General features: G+C 39.2%; 1 protein-coding gene across 2 annotated transcripts; it reads right to left on the bottom strand.

Annotated features, from left to right (window-relative positions):
- Positions 1–1,752: 1,752 nt before the first annotated feature.
- LOC149155447 (uncharacterized) lies at positions 1,753–25,814 on the bottom strand. 2 transcript variants are annotated; one of them, XM_089445532.1, is made up of 28 exons: positions 25,649–25,814; positions 25,169–25,219; positions 24,998–25,051; positions 24,424–24,497; positions 24,252–24,328; positions 23,856–24,148; positions 23,638–23,719; positions 23,140–23,218; positions 22,841–22,917; positions 22,284–22,593; positions 21,832–22,143; positions 21,610–21,691; positions 21,188–21,267; positions 20,428–20,504; positions 19,835–20,327; positions 19,036–19,111; positions 18,871–18,945; positions 18,446–18,788; positions 18,226–18,307; positions 5,060–5,243; positions 4,871–4,981; positions 4,536–4,715; positions 4,147–4,283; positions 3,928–4,033; positions 3,515–3,703; positions 3,214–3,373; positions 2,663–3,077; positions 1,753–2,430 (listed from the first exon to the last, which is right to left on the bottom strand). In XM_089445532.1, the coding sequence occupies exons 26-28, from the start codon at positions 3,339–3,341 to the stop codon at positions 2,425–2,427; spliced, it is 549 nt and encodes a 182-aa protein (XP_089301658.1). In that variant the 5' UTR covers positions 3,342–3,373; positions 3,515–3,703; positions 3,928–4,033; positions 4,147–4,283; positions 4,536–4,715; positions 4,871–4,981; positions 5,060–5,243; positions 18,226–18,307; positions 18,446–18,788; positions 18,871–18,945; positions 19,036–19,111; positions 19,835–20,327; positions 20,428–20,504; positions 21,188–21,267; positions 21,610–21,691; positions 21,832–22,143; positions 22,284–22,593; positions 22,841–22,917; positions 23,140–23,218; positions 23,638–23,719; positions 23,856–24,148; positions 24,252–24,328; positions 24,424–24,497; positions 24,998–25,051; positions 25,169–25,219; positions 25,649–25,814; the 3' UTR covers positions 1,753–2,424. The 2 variants fall into 2 exon arrangements, with proteins under 2 accessions (XP_089301658.1, XP_089301659.1); XM_089445533.1 differs by having other exon boundaries at positions 1,753–2,427; positions 25,649–25,813.

Genomic DNA, 25,814 nt, shown 5'->3' on the forward strand with positions numbered 1-25,814 from the left:
CTCTAAGAGCATCCACTCAAGGGTGACTAAGGACAATGACACAACTCAACTCTCAATATTCTAAACACTTGCATGGATATTATATTTTCATGAAAAAAAGCCTCAACCTCTCCTAGATCATGTGTCTAAACCTCTAAGAGCATCCACTCAAGGGTGACTAAGGACAATGACACAACTCAACTCTCAGTATTCTAAACACTTGCATGGATATTATATTTTCATGAAAAAGAAAGCCTCAACCTCTACATCTGAGGGTTATGAATAATATCCCAATGAAATGAAAATCAATGTCTATTAAATATGAGTTGAAACCATTGATTTATGATCATGCAATTTAATTTTTCTTTTCCATATATTTAGAAGAATTTCATGAGCAATAAGAAATCTTGTTAAACTCTATCAATAAGTAATTGGGTGTTTTATCAATTAAGATTGTGTGTCTAAACCTCTAAGAGCATCCACTAAAGGGTGATTGAGGACAATGACATTATTTTGGCATTATTTCCATTTGGAGTGTGTCAAGAAATAAAGTTGTGTATGCTATAAAGTAGGGCTTAACAAGTGGAGAAGAGGAAACAATGGGTATAAAGCAGAAGCAGAGCTTAACAAGTGGAGAAGAGGAAACAATGGGTAGTAAATCAAGCTTATTCTTACAATGACTTTATCCGATTGCTTCCCAACAAAACAACACTTATAATCTGCCAATTTACAATAAGCTATATAACAAAACAACACTTATAATCTGCCAATTTACAATAAGCTATATTCTCTCCATGTTATTAAAGCAGCTATCATTCGTAGATAGTTACAAGCAGCTATATTCTTGCTATATTCTCTCCATGTTATTAAAGCAGCTAGCATTCGTAGATAGTTACAAGCGCTATAAACATGCTAAGTCTTGTAAATAGCATAAATACCTTTGGCAACTACCAATTGCATAAATGAAGCCTCCTATCAAGCTTATATCCAAAATGTGTTATACTACTACTTTAATGTGTTCCAACTTTAATGTGTTATACTACTACTTTAGAAGGAATTCTCCATAAAAAAACAATGACAAAGGCTGCAGCAATGAAAAAATGGCAAAGGCTGCGGCAATGTAAAAATAAGTGCAGTATCCCATCAACTGAAAGATATCTGTATCAAGATGTTTAAACAATAGTCATCAGACAAGAACAGCAAGTCCATTAAAAACAAAACACAAAGGCTGCAGCGGTGATGAAAAAATATGAGCAACATCCTATCAACTGCTTTCAAAGATATTGTATCAATATGTTTAAACAATAGTCATTAAACAAGAACAGCAAGGCCATCAAAAACACAACACAAAGGCTGCAGCAATGAAAAAATATGAGCAGTATCCCATCAACTGCTTTCAGTATATCAATGTTTAAACAATTGTCATCAAACAAGAAAGTTTGACGAGAATGTGCTGCAGCAATGAAAAAATATGAGCAGTATCCCATATCAACTGCTTTCAGTATATCAATGTTTAAACAATTGTCATCAAACAAGAAAGTTTGACAAGAATGTTGATTGAGTCAATTGCAGAAACTCATGCATAATTAATGTTTTCTCAATTGAATTACTTCAATTTGAATTCCGATAGTATTCAACCCAAAAATGTTGATTGAGTTAATAAAATATAATATGAAAAATACTCATAAACCAGGTTTGTCTGAATGCACATGAACACCAGGTTTGTCTGAATGCACATGAACATATGAAAAATACTCGTGGTACAAAGAAAGGTTTCAAAAATAGAAACTGAGAAACTCTCGGAAAGAATATTCATGAATTATGCTCCAATGACAAACTTTCAATTTTTACACGACCTAGAAAAAAAAATATAGTGACCAGGATTGCACCTAGATACTCATTTAGGTATGATTTCCAGTTGCTTAACCTCCATCTATAGTGCTGAACAATATCTGATGAAAATTACAATCTTGATAGAATGCCTCAAAAACAAGTGAGACATTTCACTGACAACACCCTACCATTATTCATGGCATTCTTGTAAATAAAGAGTCGGTAGACACTTGTTCTTATGTTCCCATTGAACTACCTTTATGTTCCCATTGAACTACCTTGAGGGTGGTTCCAAACCTTGGTTACTTAATGTTGTTCTTATGCTCCCATTGAACTACCTTTATGTTCCCATTGAACTACCTTGAGGGTGGTTCCGAACCTTGGTTACTTAATGTTGGATTTGATCCGACAGTTCCATTATTTGGGGGAGGTCCAACACCCCACTTCCCTTCTGACTCTGAAGCTTCAATAACATGAACTCCTCCATCTGTCATTCCAAGAACGAATTGATTCAATCCGGATGGATGTGATGCAACGACTAGAGGACTGTCATTCCAAGAACGAATTGATTCAATCCGGATGGATTGTGATGCAACGACTAGAGGATAGGCATTACTGCTGCATAAATAACCCAAACAATAAATTAAATCATAAATTGCCTTGAACAATAAATTAAATCATAATATGCCCTTGTCAAAAGGCCAAATCTGAAAAATAGATGTAAAATTACAATCTTGATAGAATGCCTCAAAAACTGGAACACAAGTGAGACATTTCACTGACAATACGCTACCATTATTCATGGTATTCTTGTAAATAAAGAGTCGGTAGACACTTGTTTGTTCCGAACCTTGGTTAATGTTGGATTTGATCCGACAGTTCCATTATTTGGGGGAGGTCCAACACACCACTTCCCTTTCCCTTCTGACTCTGAAGCTTCAATAACCTTGGTTAATGTTGGATTTGATCCAACAGTTCCATTATTTGGGGGAGGTCCAACACACCACTTCCCTTTCCCTTCTGACTCTGAAGCTTCAATAACATGAACTCCTCCATCTGTCATTCCAAGAACGAATTGATTCGGTCCGGATGGATGTGATGCAACTCCGACAGTTCCATTATTTGGGGGAGGTCCAACACACCACTTCCCTTTCCCTTCTGACTCTGAAGCTTCAATAACATGAACTCCTCCATCTGTCATTCCAAGAACGAATTGATTCGGTCCGGATGGATGTGATGCAACGACTAGAGGATAGGCATTACTGCTGCATAAATAACCCAAACAATAAATTAAATCATAAATTCCCTTGAACAATAAATTAAATCATAATATGCCCTTGTCAAAAGCCAAATCTGAAAAATAGATGTATCAACCATGACAGAATGAAAGAGCCCATTTACCTGGTCATTCCCGATGGTAAATATGCAGAAGGTGCAATGCGACAGTGAGGCCTCAAGCTTTCTGCACCAAACACTCCAACTGCGCCATCGTAGAAGCTCGCCAACTGCGCCATCACAGAAGCTCGCATAAACTAGGACACTGTCACACGTATATATGGCACTTGAAATAGGAGCAGATAAGGAATCATGAGGAGACCACTGCAATGCAACCATGTAACAAGGTCATCCAATCAGATACAGAAGGTAAGTGACATTATATAACTGTCTATGTTTGAATTCAAGACTGCTTACAAGTACTTACATAGTGCAAGCGCTCCAACTTGGAAGCATCATATATAGTAAGCTGGCTCTCATGCACAACCAACAAGTGAATTTAATCATTATGAAACTGTACTGTTGTATCCCCGACTGGTGGTGATGATCTTCCTGGCTGTACTGGTACAATTTTTGACTTCCGCTTGTCCCACCCATCTATGCCCCAGAGACATAACTGCCAAAAGACGTGGTTGTGAGTACATGAACATTTCTAGTCGGTAAATTTATGTAAACTTTAAAGTGAACATCACGGAGTCAGACTATATATAATAATAAAAGAAACCATATACTTGGAGCTGATACCTGGGCATCAGCTCCAGAAGACACCAACACACTCAATACATGTGAAAAAGCCAGGCCTTTGATTTTCTTTTGGTGGCCCTTAAGCTTTGTTTTTACCTTTAAAAATTCCAACAGGTTTTCTTTTGGTGGTCCTTGAGCTTTGTTTTTACCTTTAAAAATTCCAACAGGTTTTCTTTTGGTGGCCCTTGAGCTTTGTTTTTACCTTTAAAATTCCCAACAAGTTCAAGTTCAGAGCATGCCACTTAAAGGTCATTTTTGGTAAAAGGGAACAATGAAGAAAAATGAAAAGAATTTTAAATTTAAAGATTTATTCACAGGCAGCACCTCATCAACTCGAACATTGTATGTTTGAATTGATAAATCCTCTATGCTAATTGCAATGATGTTATTGTCCTGAGGGTGGAAAGCCAGAAAAGTGGCTCAGGAGGAGGTGACATGAAAGTTGTCATGACCTGCAATGAATCACTAATTAGCATGTCATGAAACCAGTGATTTAGATAAACTTAGCCTATAGTGAGGAACATTATACAAGAACCTTCTAGAGTGATCCTGAACTGAACACCATTACCCACATAATATGTGAAAGTTGAAGGTGAGACATTAGAGAATAAACCCCTAAGCAGACCAATGTACCAAAACTGAAATTATATATATAATCGGAAACATTAAAATGAAACTGGTCTTTAGGTAAAAGGCTCTGTTACCTTAAATGTCATCATATTGAATAAGGAGACCTTGCCACCGGAAGCAGACATCACATAGGAATCATTCTTAGACAAAGATATACAAGCAGCGGCTTCTTCTGGATTTGTATCACCAATGTCATTATTCATAACAATCCCACTAGCTGGCTGCCACATCTGTGGTGGAATACTCATTGTAGACTGTGGAACAAAATACTAACTCTTAGTTACTCGTCAATCATTACTGCATAAAATACAGCTGCAAATTATGTATCCAAAAGTATAACAAACAAATAAATAAATAAAACAAGCTAAAACAAGAAGGAAGTAAACAACAACTACTAAAAAAACCCCACCTTTCTATATGGATTCCAGTCACTCCGCGGCCATTTTCATAGCTTATGGAGAGCATTGGATGCCAGTGCTAAAACAGCAACACCAGAATTGGTGTATATCAGTCTTACTACCTGCAAGAAATAGCACATTACTTGTTTGAATCAATATCGACAGAATTTGTAGCACAAAAAATTGTATAGTATGTCAACCTTTAGTGTTTTCTGTAATAGAAGGATGATTGCATGCCTTGCTCGCATGCATTGTGTCAGGCAACCTGAGAGACCTACACTGACCCAAATCAGTGATTCAGTCAATTTCCCGTTCTTGTTCGTCTGTAACCTCATCTAGAAGCCTTGGTTTAACATCTGGGGTCCGACTGCTGTATATACTACTCTGCACACATGTCTTGAGTGTCAGATAATTGTTAGAATCCATTGATCATATCATCCTATTCCTATAAAAGATATGCCAAAATAATGGCTAATAGAGCATTTGAAAGGGGAAAAGAACAAATATGCTATATGGAAACTTGAAAGCAACAATATCTGGACTTTGGAGTGAAAGTTTAGAAAATGATAAGACAAACTAAACTGAATATGGCTGGACAAATATGCTAGATTCTAAAGAAATAAGTGTAGGGGCTTTAAGTTCTTACAAAATTAGTCATTGGCATTGCAGGTGGAATTGTCCCCGAAGGTTCTATAGCGCTGGGAAGGGAACCAGGAGCAGTGACTGCAGGAGGCATAACATTCACAATTGAAGCATTGTCCCAGAAGGTTCTATAGCGCTGGGAAGGGAACCAGGAGCAGTGACTGCAAGAGGCATAACATTCACAATTGAAGCATTGTCCCAGAAGGTTCTATAGCGCTGGGAAGGGAACCAGGAGCAGTGACTGCAGGAGGCATAACATTCACAATTGAAGTCTGCATAGTAAAAATGATCTAGATAGAGTCTAAACTTTACCATTAATTAGCAGTGCATCACTGCATGTACATAGCAAATGTGCATGGAAGAAGCAATTTACCTTTGTTTCCATTTTCTCTGGTGAGAAGTACCGAGCTGAAATGGCAAAGGCAAAACGAATGATCCTCGACGGAGTGAAGGATCATGTGGTCTGTCACATCGCTAGCAGAGGGACTACTAAGGAGATGTGGGACGCATTGTACCGAGCTGAAATGGCAAAGGCAAAACGAATGATCCTCGACGGAGTGAAGGATCATGTGGTCTGTCACATCGCTAGCAGAGGGACTACTAAGGAGATGTGGGACGCATTGTCTACATTATATCAGGGATCTTCCGAGCAACGGAAGATGTACTTGGAGCAGAAGCTGAGATCTGCTCAGATGCAGAAGGGGGGGCGTGTGGATCCATTCCTCGCAAAGCTTAAGGAGACCCGTGATGAATTGTCTGCTACGGGTCATACACCTCAAGGTTCAGAGTTGGTTAGACTGGCCCTCAATTTTGTCTCAGATGAGTGGCAAGTCTTTGTCCAGAGTATCCTGGGGAGAGCAGCATTGCCAAATTGGGATGAGATGTGGGCAGCTCTAAAACAAGAGGAGCTGAGGAGTAACTTAGTCAAGGTTAAACTTGACGGAAGCAACAGCAGTGGGTCGAAGCCCAAGGAGGAGGAGGATAATGCAGCTCTTGCATCGAAGGGACAGCAGGGGCAGCAGAAACGTAAGAAGGATGTCTCGAAGATCAAGTGTTTCAGGTGTGGTGAGATGGGTCACTACGCTACTCATTGTCCTCTCAAGAAGAAGGACAAGGATGAGAAGCATGATCTGAAGGCTGCGCCCGTGAAAATCGAAGAAGAGGAGTTCGCCATGACGGTTGAGATACCTCCAAAAGGGAGGTGGGCTGATTTGAAGTTGTGGTTCGAAAAAGCTACAAATGGGCAGGATCCTTGAGGAGTCCACCTCTAGGATCATTTCCTTGCTACAGGAGCCCAGATCAGAAGTAACAGGATGGACTAGTGTCGGATGGTGCCGAGGAGTGTCAAGGAGATAGTTGCAGTGACTAGGAGCGCTAGATATTGAACAACGCAGAGCAGAGTTGGCAGCAGTGCAGATGGCACAAAGCAGAAGTCAGCAGCAGCGTAGTAGATTCAAAAGGTCAGTGCAGAGACTGGTAGTAGTCGGTCTCCAACATTCACGTGGTATCATACTGAACACAGTTAGTTCAGTAATTTTGGATGTTTCTTTCATTGTTGATAGAGTACTAGCAACAGTTTGCAGTGTAGTGGCAGTTGGCAGTGGCAGTGCTAGCAACAGCACAGATGCAGCACCTGAGAGGGCGTTGTAGTACGGATGCAGCGTTGACAGTGGCAGTGCCAGCAGTAGTACAGTTGCAGCAGCAGCGCAATAGTTGGTGGACAACATGTCAGACATCATTAGCGTAGAGGACGATGCTTCAAAGTCAGAGTAGTATGCAGCAACGTATATTGATAGAGCACATTCCTCGCTAAGAGGAAGTGTTGATTTGAGGTAGCATCGGATGTGCTCTAGGCCTCAAGTTTTACAGGGAGGCTTGGGCACATGTATTCCAAAGAACTCAGAAAGCGTTTTGGGAAATTCCACCCAGAAACAATTTTGTTGATTTGGGGTAGCATCGGATGTGCTCTAGCCACGAAATTTGGTGGAGAGGTTGGGGCACATGAGATCTCCAATACCCAGAAAGGGTTTGGGCAGATTCTAAACAGATCAGGAGATATTAAAATAATTAATATTTTTAATGGAGTCCCTAAGTCTAAACTTAGGGAAAATAAAATATTAATGTGTATTAGTATGAATTTGTGTTAGAATGGTCCAAAAGACATAGATCAAGCCAGATTTGATCTTAGTCGTTGATTAAGGACTTAATCTCGACCGTTGATATGTCAACGGGAAAAGTAGAAGAAGAGGCTTGAGGGTCACTTGGAGAACATACCAGAATGATCAGTCATTCTATTCTCTAGAGTGGGGTCAGTCATTCTATTCTCTAGAGCGGGGTTTGCTAAGAGAGATAGAATTAGTGATCGGGAGATGCAGCTGAGGGGCATTTGAGTACAGAGAGATAGAGAGGCAGAGATAGTGTCGAGAGAGCATCGCAATAGCCAAGGAGAGTGACGCAGAGCCAGCCAGGGCTCACGCAGGGCCACGTAGAGGCAGCCGGGAGCTGCGCAGAGCCTCAGAGAGGCCAGCGCTGCTGAAGCAAAGGGCCAAAGGGCTGACGCAGACCCATCCAGGGTGACGCAGAGCTAGCATAGGACAGAGAGGGGCTGACACAGTCCAGAGAGAGGCTAACGCTGACATTTCTGGGGCAGATTTGTGTTGAGTAGTTACCGGAAGGATTATCCGGGGTTTCAGTCAGGAGATTTGTCAGAAACTGAGAGGTATTACTGCCAAGGAAATCCTCTATTGGGTAGGCCAGTTTCGGCACCCAGATTGTACTATGATATTGCTTAATAAGAAAACCCTCAGATCGTTGCACCGGTTTTCCCACATTGGGTTTTTTCGAGGACATTAGTCCAAAAATAATGGTGTCATATGGTGTGTTTGTTTCTGTTTCTTTTAGTTGTTGATCTGTAATATGTTGAGCATGCACTAGTGTTTATTTTCAGTGTTTACATTGTAAATATCTTGTTAAGGAAAATAACAAGTAGGTAGGAATAAATCAGATAAAGTGCATGGAGGGTTTCTAACTAACTTAGAAACTTCAACATGGTATCAGAGCGAGTTGTAGATCACAGGAGGACTAAAAGACATCAGCCGAGTGGAGCAATAGTAGCAGAAAACAGTTGTCCCGAGGTGACGGAAGTTGTTTCTAGCAGAGCAGCAACAAGGAAGGGTGACGCAGTACCTGCGTCATTAAGGGTGAGCCGGGAAGAGGCAGCGCAGAGGCTAAGGAATGCAAAAGAAGCCTCACGCAGTAGCTGGGAGGGCTGATGCAGTTGGCTAAGGAGGTCGGGTTGCTGGTGCCGAGATTGCGCAGAGCCTAGGAGCTCTCACCTTCGGGTTGCTGGGGTTTAGAAGGCTATGGGAATATTGCAAAGTGGAGCTGGTGAGGTACTGTAGTCAGAACAATCCTTGACAGAGCAAGGCCAAAGGAGTTGCTACCGAGGGTTTCGAGCCGAGGAACCCAGATCAGTAGTGCGGTTGCACAAGACGATCAGAGTAGGGGGCATCTCGACAGCGGCAGAAGGATTTCCAGGAAGGAAATCAGGACTTAGAGCGAGTCTAGAAGAGAACTTCCAGACGAGAAGTATAGACTCGAAGGAGTCGAACAGAGAACTTCCAGGAGGGAAGTAGAGGAGCATCATGGTACTACACGGAGTAAGAGACAAAGATAGACTGGACGAAGCATCGAACTTCGCAGTCTGGAAGGCCAGAATCTTATCCATGCTTGACAGGAATCGTGTCAAGAACTTCGCCTTGAAGATAGTAGCTATCCTAGTCGACCCCAATGATAATGACAAGTACGAGGAGGCGATAGCGAGGGCCAAGAGCATTATCCTTGACGAGGTCAAGGATCATGTAGTACCACACATAGCCGAGAAGAAAACGGCATTTGAGATGTGGAAGGCTCTCAAGAAGCTATACCAGCGTACTTCTGTGCAGAGAAGAATGTTGCTTGAGAATCAGTTGAGGTCGTATCAGATGAAGAAGGGAGAATCGATTGACACCTTCCTTAGAGGACTGAATGAGATCCGAGATCAATTGACTACTATAGAGGCGACACCGAATCAGGAGCTAATGGTGAGGACAGCCCTGAATGCTGTCTCAGAAGACTGGGAGGTGTTTGTCTAGAGTATACTGGGCAGAGGGACTCTCCCACCTTGGATGAGATGTGGGCAGCTCTTCGCCAGGAAGAGATCAAACGGCAATCGAAGACGGGCAGAGGGACTCTCCCACCTTGGGACGAGATGTGGGCAGCCCTTCGCCAAGAAGAGATCAGATGGCAGTCGAAGACGGGTAGCAGCAGCAAGGGGATCAAAGTCAAGCAAGAGGAGGAAGATGTGGCCCTAGCATCTAAGGGAAAGCAGGAGAAGCGGAAGAAGAAATATCTCTCCAAGATCAAGTGCTTCCACTGTGGGGAGTTGGGTCATTATGCGACCCAATGTCCAAGGAAGAAGAGTAAGGGAGAGTCTTCCGAGACTAAGGCAGCGCCAGCACGGGCAGAGAAGGAAGTTTTGACAAATGATGACTATGCCATGAGTGCACATGTGCCACTTGAGAAGAAGTGGAAAGACATCGGGTTGTAGTCAGATGGACTACAGGCGATGAGGGGCAGGATCCTCGAGGTAACCAGCCTCTTGGATTAGACCTTGCTACGGGAGCCTCGAAGAGGAGTAGCAGGACTGGCTAAGTTGGGTAGAGACGGATGTGGATGGAGTCGCAGAGAGAGCTACAGTGCAGGAGTCTAGAGACAGCGCGAGGCTTGCAGGCTGCAGCAGTGCGAGAGGCACAGGAGTGTTGCACCAGTGCAGTATGGCACAGAGAGATGTGCAACGGTGCAAGATGCAGGGAGTTGTTGCAGTGGCGCAGATGTCAAAGAGGGAGCACTTGTAAGCGGCAGAGGGAGCTTCAGCATCAATGGATGTCTCTAGCCCAACAAGGAGGTCAGATTGGGAGATCAGTTACTTACTTCTCAATAATTGAGTTGCAGTGCAGCAGTGGGCAGCACGATGCAGCATGATGAGAGGAGGTGCAGTGCAGATGCAGTGTTGGGAGAAAGGACCAGCAGCAGCATGGATGCAGAGGGAGTTGTCGTACAGATGCAGCAGTGGCAGTGGCAGAACCATGGGCAACAGTACAAGATGCAGCAGTGCAGAGGATGTTGGGCAGGAAGGCCTAACATCAGCACAGGTACCGATGCCGGATGATCAGAGTAATACTTAGTGAGGAGTATTGCTAGAGCACAGTCCTCGCTAAGAGGGAGTGTTGATTTGGGGTAGCACCAGATGTGCTCTAGCCACGAAATTTGGTGGAGAGGTTGGGGCACATGAGATCTCCAATACCCAAAAAGGGTTTGGGCAGATTCTAAACAGATTAAGAGATATTAAAATAATTAATATTTTTAATGGAGTCCCTAAGTCTAAACTTAGGGAAAATAAAATATTAATGTGTATTAATATGAATCTGTGTTAGAATGGTCCAAAAGACATGGATCAAGCCAGATATGATCTTAGCCGTTGATTAGGGACTTAATCTCGACCGTTGATATGTCAACAGGAAAAGTATAAGAGGAGGCTCAAGGGTCACTTGGAAAACACACCAGAGTGATCAGTCATTCTATTCTCTAGAGCGGGGTTTGCTAAGAGAGATAGAATTAGTGATCGGGAGATGCAGCTGAGGGGCATTTGAGTACAGAGAGGTAGAGATAGTGTCGGGAGAGCAGTGCAATAGCCAAGGAGAGTGACACAGAGGCAGCTGGGAGTTGTGCAGAGCCTCAGAGAGGCCAGCGCTGCTGAAGCGGAGGGCCAAAGGGCTGACACAGACCCATCCAGGGTGACGCAAGACCAGCGTGGGACAGAGAGGGGTTGACACAGTCCAGAGAGAGGTTGACGTTGGGGTTTCCAGGGCAGATTTGAGTTGAGTAGCCGCCGGAAGGATTATCTGAGGTTTCAGCCAGGAGATTTGTCAGAAACTAAGAGGTATTACTGCCAAGGAAATTCTTTGTTGGGTAGGCCAGTTTCGACACCCAGATTGTACTCTGATATTGCTTAATAAGAAAACCCTCAGATAATTGGACCGATTTTCCCACATTGGATTTTTCCGGGGACATTAGTCCAAAAATAATGGTGTCATATGGTGTGTTTATTTCTGTTTCTTTTAGTTGTTGATCTGTAATATGTGGAGCATGCACTAGTGTCTATTTTCAATATTTACATTGTAAATAACTTGTTAAGGAAAATAACAATTAGGTAGGAATAAATCAGACAAAGTGCATGGAGGGTTTCTAACTAAATAAACTTAGAAACTTCAACAAATTTTATTAAAATAATTAATATTTTTTAATGGGCCTCTAAGTCTAAACTTAGGAAATTAAAAATATTAATGGGTATTTATCTAATTGTAAGTGTAACTTCTAGAAGAAGACAAGGATCAAGCTAAAATGATGTTAGCCATTGATTAGCTTTTAATCTGGGCCGTGGAATGTCAATGAGAAGATTATTTAAGGAAGCTTGAGGGTCATTTGGAAAACACACCAAAAGATCAAGAGATCGAATTTCTAAAGTGAGAAGTTCTCAGGAGGAAATTCTTCTCGAGTAGATTTCTTGTAGTGAGTATCCGAAAAAAGGAAATTTTCCTAGGCCGGAGAGTACGAGGCAAAGAGAGGGCAGAACGACGTCCAGAGATAGGCAGACGCTGGCCCACGCAGAGCTAACACAATGGCAACGTAGGCATTAGAGGCAGATTGAATTCCTGCTGAGAAAATCGAGTTTCAGTAGCCAAGAGCTGGGGTGTGAGACCGGGAGGCAAAGATTCGGATTTTCCAGCCAGCAGAGGGTCTAGAGAAGGAGCAGTGTGATACCCAGCAGGGGTGACGCAAGAACTGCATGGGAGTGACGCAGTTCTGCACAGACGCTACGTAGAGCCTCCAATTCAGCGTGATCAGACTCAGATTCTCCCAGTGACAGGGTGAGAGCACTTCACCATTCGTTTTGTTCAGTTTCTCTCTGTATCGGATTGCTAGTTGAGCATCCAAGAAATGTACTCAGATTTACTACTGCATAATAATAAAACCCCTCAGAGTTGTTGCACCGGTTTTCCCGCATTGGGTTTTTCCGGGGACATTTGTCCAAAAACAACAGTGTCATTTGTGTTGTATTTTCTTTCTTGCTCAGTATCTTGTTTTTTCATAATATTTAATTAAGTGAAGGCTGCAGTGTATATGTTTCGATATTTTCCATAGGAAACTACAAATAATTTGGTTGATTAATTTAACAAATAGAAGAAACATTATCAGTTGTTGCAGTAGGGATTTTGGTTTAGGAATTTTCACAGAGTTAAGCAACATTGGCATTTATTTTGTTGAAATATCTTTGGAGATCTCTAATTGTTTCAAGTAATAATCATTGTGGCATTGTCTTGTAGTAAGAGCATTGATAATCTTGTGATATTAATCATTGGTATCTTGTTAAGCATTGATCAAATTATTCTAGGTGCTCCAAGTATCATTGAACAAGTTATTACGGGATTTGAGCACATCCTGTAATTGTTGAAGAATTGTATATTGTGGATATTTGTTTGGCACTTGGTAACTTGGCACATTTTCTTGGGATAATATTGCGATCTCATTGATAAGTACTTGGTGGTATAACTTAAGATCAAGTCATAATTAAGTACTTAAACAACTTAAACAATTTTACCTTAAGAATCACTCAATCTATCTTGCACCGCATTCCAAGTCTCGTTGCATTAATAACGTACCTCCAAGCATAAGCTTGGTTGATAGATACTTAGGGCCACCCTTTCTCAATTTAGCCTGAGGAACTTAGACCCTCTAACACGATGACCTTGCGGTCATCAGAGCCACAGTCTCTGCAACGCCAGACGCATCGGGTGGTTGGAACACAAGGGGAGGTGTCGTTAATCAAGCCTTTGTTTGCTTCTCATTGCCTTCCATCCCACAACCTACTCTAGAGACTAGTTCTAAAATAGTTAGGAGGAAGGTTACACTTAGAATAGGCATTTGACTTAAAATCAACAAAGATTCTGCGTTTCACCTAGTTTGTATGATTTTCACTTCATATAGGATAGTCATTCATCCAAGCAACAATTGTCCTTCCAGTTACTTAGCATTTAATTGGTAATAAGCAAGAAGTTGACTCCATAAGGCACTGGTCTCACAATTCAATTTAATATAATCCTTCGAAACTTGCTAAATTTAACCAAGTAGCTAGGCCACTCAATCGTGTCTCTCGGACTTGTTGGTTGTCAACTTGTCTTTCATCTTCAAATTTCCATAGGGACTACCCCCCATAGCCTGTTGTTGGGAGACAGCTAGAACAGAGAGGTCGGGGATCAAAGTGACAGCCCCCGACCTCATTTGTTGTCATAGTGTCTGTACAATCTAAGTTTACTTAGTTTAGAAACACTTCATGCACTTTTTCTGATTTATTCCTACCTACTTGTTATTTTACTTTAACAAGTTATTTACAAAGCAAATACTGAAAATAAACACCAGTGCATGCTCAACATATTACAAATCAACAACTAAAAGAAACAACAAACACACCACATGACACCATTATTTTTGGACCAATGTCCCTGGAAAAACCCAATGCGGGAAAACTGGTGCAGCAATCTGAGGGTTTTCTTATTAAGCAATATCAGAGTACAATCTGGGTGTCGAAACTGACCTCCCCAACAAAGAATTTCCTTAACAGCTATACCTCACAATTTGAGAGAAATCTCCTGGCTGAAACCCCAGAAAATCCTTCCGGCAGCTTCTCAGCACAAAACTGCTCTGCAACCCCAGCGTCTGCCCAATCTGGACTGCGTCAGCCCCTCTCTGTCTCACGCTGACCCTGCATCAGCCTTTCTTGGCCTGCGTCAGTGCCAGGAGGCCCTGCGTCAGCTTTCTGGGCCTCTGCGTCAAACACACTAGCGTCTCTGGTGCTCTGCGCAGCACTTGGCTGCCTCTGCGTGGCCCTGCGTGAGCCCTTGTTGGCTCTACGTCACTCCTTGGCTGCTACACTGCTCTCTCGACACAATCTCTACCTTCTCTGTTTATATGTACTCAATGCCCCTCAGTTGCTCTCCCGATCACTGATTCTATTTCTCTTAGCAAACCCCGCTCTAAAGAATAGAATGACTGATCAATCTGGTGTCTTCTCCAAGTGACCCTCAAGCCTCCTCTTATATTTTTCTTGTTGACATCTCAACGGCCGAGATTAAGTCGCTAATCAACGGCTAGGATTAGATCTGGCTTGATCCATGTCTTTTGGACCATTCTAACACAGATTCATATTAATACACATTAATATTTTATTTTCCCGAAGTTTAGACTTAGGGACTCCATTAAAAATATTAATTATTTTAATATATCCTAATCTGTTTAGAATCTGCCCAAACCCTTTTTGGTTATTGGAGATCTCATGTGCCCCAACCTCTCCACCAAATTTCGTGGTTGGAGCACATCCGATGCTACCCCAAATCAACAAGGGGTGTGGCTGAATCTAGTCTTCCCAAAGGAACAGCGTTGAATCAAGGAGGCCAGTCTTTCAAAGACATTCTAAATGGAAAACAAGTTGCCTTTGCAAATCCAGAACAGACACATAATATTCCCAACCCCTATATAGTGGAACAGTTGAATCAAGTTCCTGCATTGACTATAGATTTATCAGAAAGTAACGATCTGCGTTCAACATATGAAGCCCAAGTTGTTGTATGTAGATTCAATAGTTTCTAGCCAAAAACAATGGATCTTTTTCACTGGATCTTCACAAATTCGACACTAAACTGTGAGATCCACCTCTGCTCCAAAGGTTTCTTCATAGTAAAGTTTGCATCATCAGAGGAACGCGACTATATTCTGCAAGAAGGCCCATGGTTTTGGGGAACTACAGGACTCTTTGTCACTCCATGGTTCCCAGATTTTGATGCAAATACAATGGTAGTATCTAGAATGTCAGTATGGGTTAGACTGCATAATCTTCCCCTACATTTCTGGCATCATAAAGTACTAGAAGGCATCGGGAATCTCTTAGGGTGATACATAAAGACAGATACACAAAGAGTTGAAGAACGAATCTTCACTTTCGCCAGAATATGCACTTTCGCCAGAATATGTGTGGAGGTGGATCTCATTAAAGGATTGTTGGATCGCATCCTCTTGACTCACAACAACTAGCGTTGGACACAGTATATAGATTTTTAAAACACACCATTCTGATGTTGAATATGCCGACAAACTGGACATCTACAAAATACATGTCCCGACGCTAAGAAAGGGCCATGTAGGAAGAAGAAACCAGGAAAACAAACTAAAGGATGGCAATTTCCACAACATTTGCCTGAAGACGACGAGGAAGATGAAGAAATGGATCCCCTTACAAAAGAACAAGTCTAGAATGCACAATAAAATGCAGAAAAGAAGGAAACACAACATGAACTCTCATCAACACCAAATCCCACAGCACAACCGGAGGGGAGACCTGAGTCTAAGGAATTGGGAGGATACAAACGTCATCACGTCTCAAAAAGCTCGGATTCAAATAAGGAAATTTTGAAAATGGATGAAGAGAACCAAATAGCTCTTGTATCCACCACTCCATCTCAAGGAGAATGGCGGAAAGTGGAAAAAAAGAAATGGAGGAAAGGGTAACTTGTTTCTCTACATATTAAGATAGTTTTTTTTTGTTTTGGCTCAGTGAACACCAGTCTCGACTGGCTTGATGAATGCTTTAAAAGCATCTACAACATGTAATTTTGTTTTCATTAATAAAATTACGATTTTTCCTGGAGTAAAAAAAAAAAGAGAAATAATTATTTTGTAGAGGGATCTAAGCATATTTATTGAACACCCAAAATCGTAGCAGCCACAAGGCAATAGTGTTTTCTATTAGCACAATGATTGATTGGTTGAAGGGTCAGTATGCTTGCTTACTCAACCTAACCATCCTCCTCTCTATGCTGCATCTACAATCCCTAGGGTATCTTATCCACTCAACCTTCCAGAGGGTACAGTTGTAGTCACTCACTGCACAAAATAATATTATATATGATATCCAGTGTTTTCAAAACCATTTTTAAAAACCGGTTACCGGTCTAACCGGCCGGTTAGCAAGGCCGCCGGTCTAAACCGGCCAAAAAACCCGGTTGGAAAGGCCATTTCGCCATTTTTTTGCCCTAACCGGTGAAAACCGGCCGGTTTAGGACGAAACCGGCCGGTTTGATACAAACCGGCCGGTTCTGTCCTAAACCGGCCGGTTTGATACAAACCGGCCGGTTCTGTCCTAAACCGGCCGGTTTTAGGCACGCCCACTGTAAAGTTAAAAAAGCATATTTTTGACTGTGTTTTAGGGGTTTTGGGGGGAAACTAAGGGTGTTTCAACCCTAACAATGTTGGAAATTAATGGTAATGTTAAATTCTTAAAGTAAAAGTGATATTTCCTTTAATTTTCATTTTCATCCTTTTACTTAAATTTTTAACATTACCATGAAATGACTCAGGATGTTTGAGAGTGGTTTCGATCTCATTGGATTTCATATGTAGAAACTAGAATTTTAGATTTCACTCAAAATTCAGCAGACTTAATGGTTTCAGGATTTCATGGTTTGGGGGTAAACAATAAATGCAATCGGAGCTCCAAATGATGAGCAAAACTCCTGATCTAGATCCCATTGTGTTGGACGGTATTGATCCAACATCAGAATGGGTGGAGGAGATTGAAGAACATGTGTTTGAGGCTGATTTTGATATCGACATGGCTTTAGCAGGGGATGAAGCAGATTATGTGGTGGCATCAGAACCAGGATCAGTAGTGGCATCAAGGAAAGGCAAAGAACCAATGGAAGGCACTAGTCATGCAGGTCGACAAACTCGTGCTTCCATTAGGTCCACTTCTATTGTAATTGGTGGCATTGATACTGAGGTTGCAGATCAAGCTGAGGCATCCTCAGACTCTGAACCAGATGATGTCTATGTAGCTCCTGATGATGATCCTGTGTCTAGTAGTGGTGATGAACTTGATGATTGATCATGTGTACACCGTAGACTTGTAGTAGGCCAATGGCCTCATAGCTTGCAGCGTTGTTTTTGGACTTTATAGGCCATTTAGAGCCTCATTTCTTATGTATTTTGCTATTTTGTCGATGATATGTATTGCACTCAGTGCCATTTTGATATATTCACCTTTACATGGTATATAAATGAGCAAACTTTGCATATTTTGTCCTTATTGGCTTGGAATCATGGTTTTACATCTTAAAAATAGTTTTGTTTCATTAAAAATTAATTATTTAATGTATTTTTTTAAAACTGGTTCGTTTAGACCAAATCAGTCCCGGTTAGACCGGTTCCGGTCGGTAAACCGGTTCATTAGGTGGACCGGTCAGGTCACCGGTTCCGGTTTTAAAAACATTGATGATATCACAAATAAACCACAAAAGCTTAAATAACACGTACATACAGAGCAATGAATTAACCATACACATACATGTCCTCTCTTGGCTAATATTATAGCAACAACAATCATGAACAACAAGCCCTAAATAACTTTTCAATTTGTTTCATTTCAAAGTTCTAGAAAAAATCTTGAATCTCACACCCATGAACAAGATCATACTACCCTCGAAACCATGGCAAAATGATAAATCATTGTGCAAACATCAAATATTTCAATGTATTAAAGGAAAAAATTATCTTATAGGAGAAAAGTATGCCTCACCCATCCTTTATGCCAGGTTTATAGAATGTTTAGTGCATCTTCACCACTTCACCTTTGTAGACTGTACAAGTGCAGTTCTTCACTAGATAAAGAAGATCAATATAGTTGATTATGAGAGCATAGATAACATATAATAAATTGAATAGCAAACAAATGGAGCCACAAATTAGCAAAAGATACTTTTAACTGAAGTGCATTGTATATAGGTATCTTGAATCACCTTCATTTATGAACAATAATCTCCATTTTCCATGCCTGCTTCCTTCATTTCCATTTCCACATCCAACAAACAAAGCCAAGACGAAAGTACAAAAAATGTGAACAAAAAAAGGCAAAACAAAGGAAAACAAGTACAACTCACCCAAAAAAATGAAATCAAGACCAAACTACAAAAAACAATTAAATAAAAAGAAAAACAAAGGAAAACGAGTACAACACAAAGCATGGCCATGCTCAAACTCAAAAAAACATGCAAACAAGAACAAAAAAAAAGTGCAAACATCCCCTTTGCACATCATCTCTCCTACAGTGTGCTCTCCTCCGCTGAAAGGAAAAAATGTGGGCTGGAAAAGGTTAAAATGCAAACACAGTTAGTAATGGTAAGCACATTTCAGAACCAACAATTATTCATAATAAGAAACGCACCTCCCCTAGATTTTGCTTTATAACGATGGACAATCTTTTGTATTCCCCTTACTCGTGCTCATAAGAACAAGCCATCTACAACAGAGAGAAAATAAGATATTACAATCGTTGTATAAGTTAAACTGGAGAGTTAAATGCAATAATTAATTATAATAAGAAACACACCTTTCTTTGAGAATGTTATATAAAAGGGGAGACTCCAATTGTATTGCACGTATTCAAGCTCACTGGAAACAGCCATCTGCAATAGATACACAAAAAAAGATTATATTTCTAAAATATATTAAACTAGAGAGTTTCAATTCATGAACTTGTCATGCAACTTAGTCCAAGTCCACTTATATTCCATGTTATACCTCAAGAAAATGCAGATTTTCTAAACTAGATGTACTTCTGCTAGGAATAATACAAACAATGTTTTCATAAGAGGTAATCTTTTAAGAAATTGAAAACATGACTCGCTCATCCTCTATGTTGCATTTGCATTGCCTAAGGTATCTTCTCCACTTTACCATCCCAGACACTACAATTGTAGTCACTCACTACACAAATAAATATTATATGTGAGATAACGAATAAACCATCAGAGAAATTAAATAATAGACACTATATTTGTAGTCACTCACGGCACAAAGAAATATTATATATGAGATCATGAATAAACCATGAGGGAAACTGAATAACAATTATACAAAGCAATGAACTAATGATACACATACTTGCTCTCCCTCAGCTAATGTTATAGCAGCAACAAGCATGAACAATAAGCTCTAAAAATGTGAACCCAGGTGTAACTTTTCCCTTTATTTCATATCAAAGTTCTCGGAAAATCTCGAACCTCACACCCATTAACAAGATCATACTACCCTGAAGCCATGACAAAAGGATAAATCGTTGCATAAACAACAAATATTTCAGTGTCTTAAACCACAATATTATTATGTAGGAAAAAATTATGGCTCACCAATTGTCCACGCTACTTTTGTAGAATGTCTAGGGTATCTTCACCACTTGACCTTCATGGACTATACAGTCGTAATCACTTTCTACACAAAGTGTATCAATATATATGAGTATGAGACCACATATAAAACATATGATAAATTGAAAAACAAGTAAAAGGAGTCACAAATGAGCAAAAGATAATTGTGAGTGAAGTGCATTGTGTATAGTTAAGGTGATTCAACTTTATTTATGAATGATATCCTCCATTTCATCAGTTACATTTTCTCTCCCTGCTCCCTTCCTTTCCTTTTGAACATCCATCAAACAAAACCAAATACCAAACTACAAGAAATGAGAAAAAAATACAAAACAAAGGAAAATGAGTACAACACAAAGCATGGTCATGTTCAAACTCAGCGATAACAAAACATGTACAAAACAACAAATAAAAAATCACGAACTTCCCCTTTGCACATTATCTCTATTGCAGTGTCCTCTCCTCCTCTCCTCAACTGAAACGGAAAAAAAGTGGGGTGAATAAGGTTAAAATATAAACACAGTAATTGGTAAACAAATTTCAAAACCAATAGTTATTCATAATAGGAAACATACCTCCTCTAGAGTTTGTTATATAATGATAGGCACTCCATTCTATATTCCACTTACTCGTACTCAACAGAACAAGCCATCTACAATACACACATAATAAAGATATTAGAATCATTATACATGTTAAACTGGAGGTTGAATGTAATAATCAATCATAATATTAAACATTCTTGCTTTCAAGTTTTGTTATATAAAGGGGGATAATCCATTATGTATTTCACGTATTTCTGCCCACTGGAATCAACCATCTACAATAGATACACAATAAAATGTTAAAATTCTAATAAAAGTTAAACTGGAGTTGAAGGGATGAAAACTTGTCATCCACCTTAATTCCAGTCCATTTATATTCCATGCTATATATAAAAATATGTAAATCTTCTAAACAAGATGTAATCCTACTAGGAATATGGAAATCAATGTTATCATAACAGATGATTCTCTTTTTGAGAGAGATCTAAACATATTTAAACATATTGAACACCCAAATCCAAGGGGCCACAATGCAATAGTGTTGTCTATAAGCACAATGAAGGGTCGGTATGCTTGCTTGCTCGACCTTCCCATCCTCCTCTCTAGGGCATGTTGTGTGAGGTTGTGTTTGTGATGTGGAGCAAGAAAGCATATAAATTTAAACATACCATTTAATGTATATGTCAAACCACTAATTGAGTGGTACTACCTGAGAACCACACTAAAAGGAGAAAATGTCGAGCAAATGAATAATAATAACACTATTTTGTTGGAAACCAACATGACTTACCCATCCTCTGCATTGCATCTACAATGCCAAGGGCATCTTCTCTACTCAACCCTCCCAAACAGTACAATTGTAGTCACACACTGCACAAAGTAATATTATATATGGTATCACAAATAAATAAACCATAAGAGGTTAAATAACATACATATAGAGCGATGAATTAACCATACACATATCTGCCCTCCCTTGGCTAATATTATAGTTGTGACAATCATGAACAATAAGCCTGGAACATGTAAATCCTAGTATAATTTTTCCATTTGTTTCATATCAAAGTTCTAAAAAAAGTCTTGAACCTCACACCCATGAACAAGATCATACTACCTCGAAACCATGACAAAATGATAAATCATTGTGCAAACAACAAAATATTTCAGCTATTAAAGGATAAAAGTATTTTGTAGGAAAAAAGTATGTCTCACCCATCCTTTGTGCCACATTTGTAGAATGTTTAGTGCATCTTCACCACTTCACCTTTGTAGATTATACAATTGTAGTTCTTCACTACATAAAGAAGATATATATAGTTGATTATGAGAGCATCGGTAAAACATATAATAAATTGAATAGCAAACTAATGAAGCCACAAATTAGCAAAAGTTTCTTTTACCTGAAGTGCATTGCATATAGGTATGTTGACTCACCTTCATTTATGAACAATAATCCACATTTTTCTTGTCAGCTTCATTTCCGTTTCCACAACCAACAAACAAAACCAAGACCAAAGTTCCGGAAAATATCTTGAATCTCACACCCATGAACAAGATCATACTACCTCAAAACCATGAAAAAATGATAAATCATTGTGCAAACAACAAAATATTTCAGCGTATTAAAGGGCAAAAGAATTTTATAGGAGAAAAGTACATCTCACCCGTCCTTTATGCCATGTTTGTAGAATGTTTATTGCATCTTCAACACTTCACTTTTGTAGACTATACAATTGTTGTTCTTCACTACATAAAGAAGATATATATAGTTGATTATGAGAGCATCCATAAAACATATAATAAATTGAATAGCAAACAAATGAAGCCACAAATTAGCAAAAGATTTTTTTAACAAAAGTGCATTGCATATAGGTATGTTGACTCACCTTCATTTATGAACAATAATCTCCATTTTCCTTGTCTGCTTCGTTTCCGTTTCCACACCCAACAAACAAAACAAGGACCGAAGTACAAAAAATGTGAAAAAAAAAAGGAAAACGAGTACAACACACCCAAAAAAACTAAACCTAAACCCAAATACAAAAAACAAGAAAAAAAAAAGGAAAACAAGTACAACACAAAGCATGGCCATGCTCAAACTCAACAAAACATGTAAACAAGAACAAAGGAAAATTTGCAAACATCCCCTCTGCACATCATTTTCCTACAATGTGATCTCCTCTGCTGAAAAGTGGGCTGAAAAAGGTTAAAATGCACACAGTTAGTAATGGTAAACATGTTTAAAAACCAATAATTATACATAATAGGAAATGCACCTCCCCTAGAGTTTGTTTTATAACGATGGACACTCTCTTTTGCATTCCATTTGCTAGTGCTCATCACAACAAGCCATCTAAAACAGATAGAAAATAAGATATTACAATCATTATATAAGTTAAACTGGAGAGTTGAATGCAATAATTAATCATAATAACAAATAAACCTTTCTTTGACATTGTTATATAAAAGGGGAGAGCCCATTTTCTATTGCACGAATTCATGCCCGCTGGAACAAGCCATCTGCAATAGATACCAAAAAAATATTAGATTTCTAAAATACATTAAACTAGAGAGAGTTTGAATTCATGAACTTGTCATGCAACTTAGTCTGAGTCTAGTTATCTTCCATGCTATACCTCAAGAAAATATAGATTTTCTAAACTAGATGTACTTCTACTAGGAATAATACAATGTTTTCATAAGAGGTAATCTTTTTGAGAAAATGAAAACAACATGACTCACCCATCCCCTATGTTGCATCCGCATTGCCTAAGGTATCTTCTCCACTAAACCATCCCAAACACTACAATTGTAGTCACTCCTTACACAAATCAATATTATGTATGAGATCACGAATAAACCATGAGAGAAATTAAATATTAGGCACTATATTTGTAGTCACTCACGGCACAAAGTAATATTATATATGAGATCATAAATAAACCACGAGAGAAGTTGTATATAAATTATACAGAGCAATGAATTAACCATACACATGCTTGCCCTTGGCTAACATTATAACACCAACAAGAATGAACAATAAGCTCTAAAAATGTGAAACCAAATGTAACTTTTCCCTTTATTTCATATCAATGTTCTCAGAAAATCTCAAACCTCACACCCATTAACAAGATCATACTACCATGAACCCACGAAAAAAGGATAAACCGTTGCATAAACAACAAATATTTCAGTGGCTTAAAGCACAATATTATCATACAAGAAAAAATAATGGCTCACCGATTGTTCGTGCTGCTTTTGTAGAATGTCTAGGGTATCTTCACCACTTGACCTTCATGGACTATACAGCTGTAGTCACTTGCTACACAACGTAGATCAATATAGTTGAGTATGAGACCACATATAAAACATATGTTAAACTGAAAAACAAGTGGTGTCACAAATGAGCGAAAGATAAGAGTGAGTGAAGCGCATTATGTATAGTTAAGGTGATTCACCTTCATTTATGAATGATAAACTCCATCTCATCACTTTCATTTTCACTCCCTGCTCCCTTTCCTTCCTTTCGCACACCGAACAAATAAAACCAAATACCAAACTACAAGAAATGAGAAAAAAATACAAAACAAAGGAAAATGAGTACCACACAAAGCATGGCCATTTTCCAACTCAACAAAAACAAAACATGTAGGCAACAACAAATAAAAAATTACAAACTTCCCCTTTGCACATTATCTCCACTGCAATGTCCTCCCCTTTGCACATTATCTCCACTACAATGTCCTCTCCACTACAAAGAAAAAAAAATGGGGTGAATATGGTTAAAATATAAACACAAATATTAACCGTAAGCAAATTCCAAAACCAATAGTTATTCATAATAATAAACCTACCTCCTCTAGAGTTTGCTATATAATGATAGACACTTCATTTTATATTCCACTTACTCATGCTCACTAAAACAAGCCATCTACAACAGATACATAATTAAGATATTAGAATCATTCTAGAAATTAAACTGGAGGGTTGAATGCAATAATCAATCATAATATTAAACATTCTTGCCTTCGAGTTCTATTATATAAAGAGGGATAATCCATTTTGTATTTCACGTATTTGTGCCCACTAGAATCAACCATCTGCAGTAGATACATAACAAAATATTAGAATTCTAATAAAAGTTAAACTCGACAGTTGAAGGGATGGACTTGTCATCCAACTTAATTCTGGTCCATTTATACTCCATGCTATATCTCAAAATATATAAATCTTCTAAAAAAGATGTAATTCTAATAGATGATTCTTTTTGTGAGAGGGATCTAAACATATTTAAACATATTGAACACCCAAAATCATAGGGGCCACAAGGCAATAGTGTTGTCTATTAGTACAATAGTTGATTGGTTGAACGGTCGGTATGCTCGACCTAGGTCGACCTTACCATCCTCCTCTCCAGGCCACAATGTGTGGGGTTGTGTGTGCGATGTGGAGCAAGAAAGCATATAAATTTAAACATACCATTTGATGTATATGTCAAACCACTAATTAAGTGGTACTACCCTAAAACCATGCCAGAAGGAAAAACATCGAGCAAACGGATAATAATAACACTATTTTGATGGAAAAGAACGCGACTCACCCATCCTTTGTGCTACATCTACAATGCCTAGGGTATCTTCCCCACTCAACCCTCCTAGACAGTACAATTGTAATCAATTAGTGCACAAAGTAATAGATATATGATATCACAAATAAACCACAATATCTTAAATAGCATACATATAGAGTGATGAAATAACCATACACATACCTGCCCTCGCTTTGCTAATATTATCGCGATGACAATCATGAACAATAAGCCCTGAACATGTAAATCCTAGTATAACTTTTCCATTTGTTTCATATCAAAGTTCTGGAAAAAGTCTTGAACCTCACACCTATGAACAAGATCATACTACCTCGAAACCATGATAAAATGATAAATCATTGTGCAAACAACAAAATATTTCAGCTATTCAAGGAAAAATGTATTTTGTAGGAAAAAAGTATGTCTCACCCATCCTTTGTGCCACGTTTGTAGAATATTTAGTGCATCTTCACCATTTCACCTCTATAGATTATACAATTGTAGTTTTTCACTAGATTATACTGTAGTAGTTTTTCACTACTACAGTTGATTATGAGAGCATCGGTAAAACATATAATAAATTGAATAGCAAACAAATGAAGCCACAAATTAGCAAAAGATTCTTTTAACTGAAGTGCATTGCATATAGGTATGTTGACTCACCTTCATTTATGAACAATAATCTACATTTTCCTTGTTTGCTTCATTTCCGTTTCCACACCCAAGACCAAAGCTCTGGAAAAAGTCTTAAATCTCACACCCATGAACAAGATCATACTACCTCAAAACCATGACAAAATGATAAATCATTGTGCAAACAACAAAATAT

The sequence above is a fragment of the Pinus tabuliformis genome, chromosome 9, assembly GCF_031772625.1.
Source record: "Pinus tabuliformis cultivar Carrire ecotype Pingquan chromosome 9, CPIR1, whole genome shotgun sequence".
Taxonomy (NCBI): Eukaryota; Viridiplantae; Streptophyta; class Pinopsida; order Pinales; family Pinaceae; genus Pinus; species Pinus tabuliformis.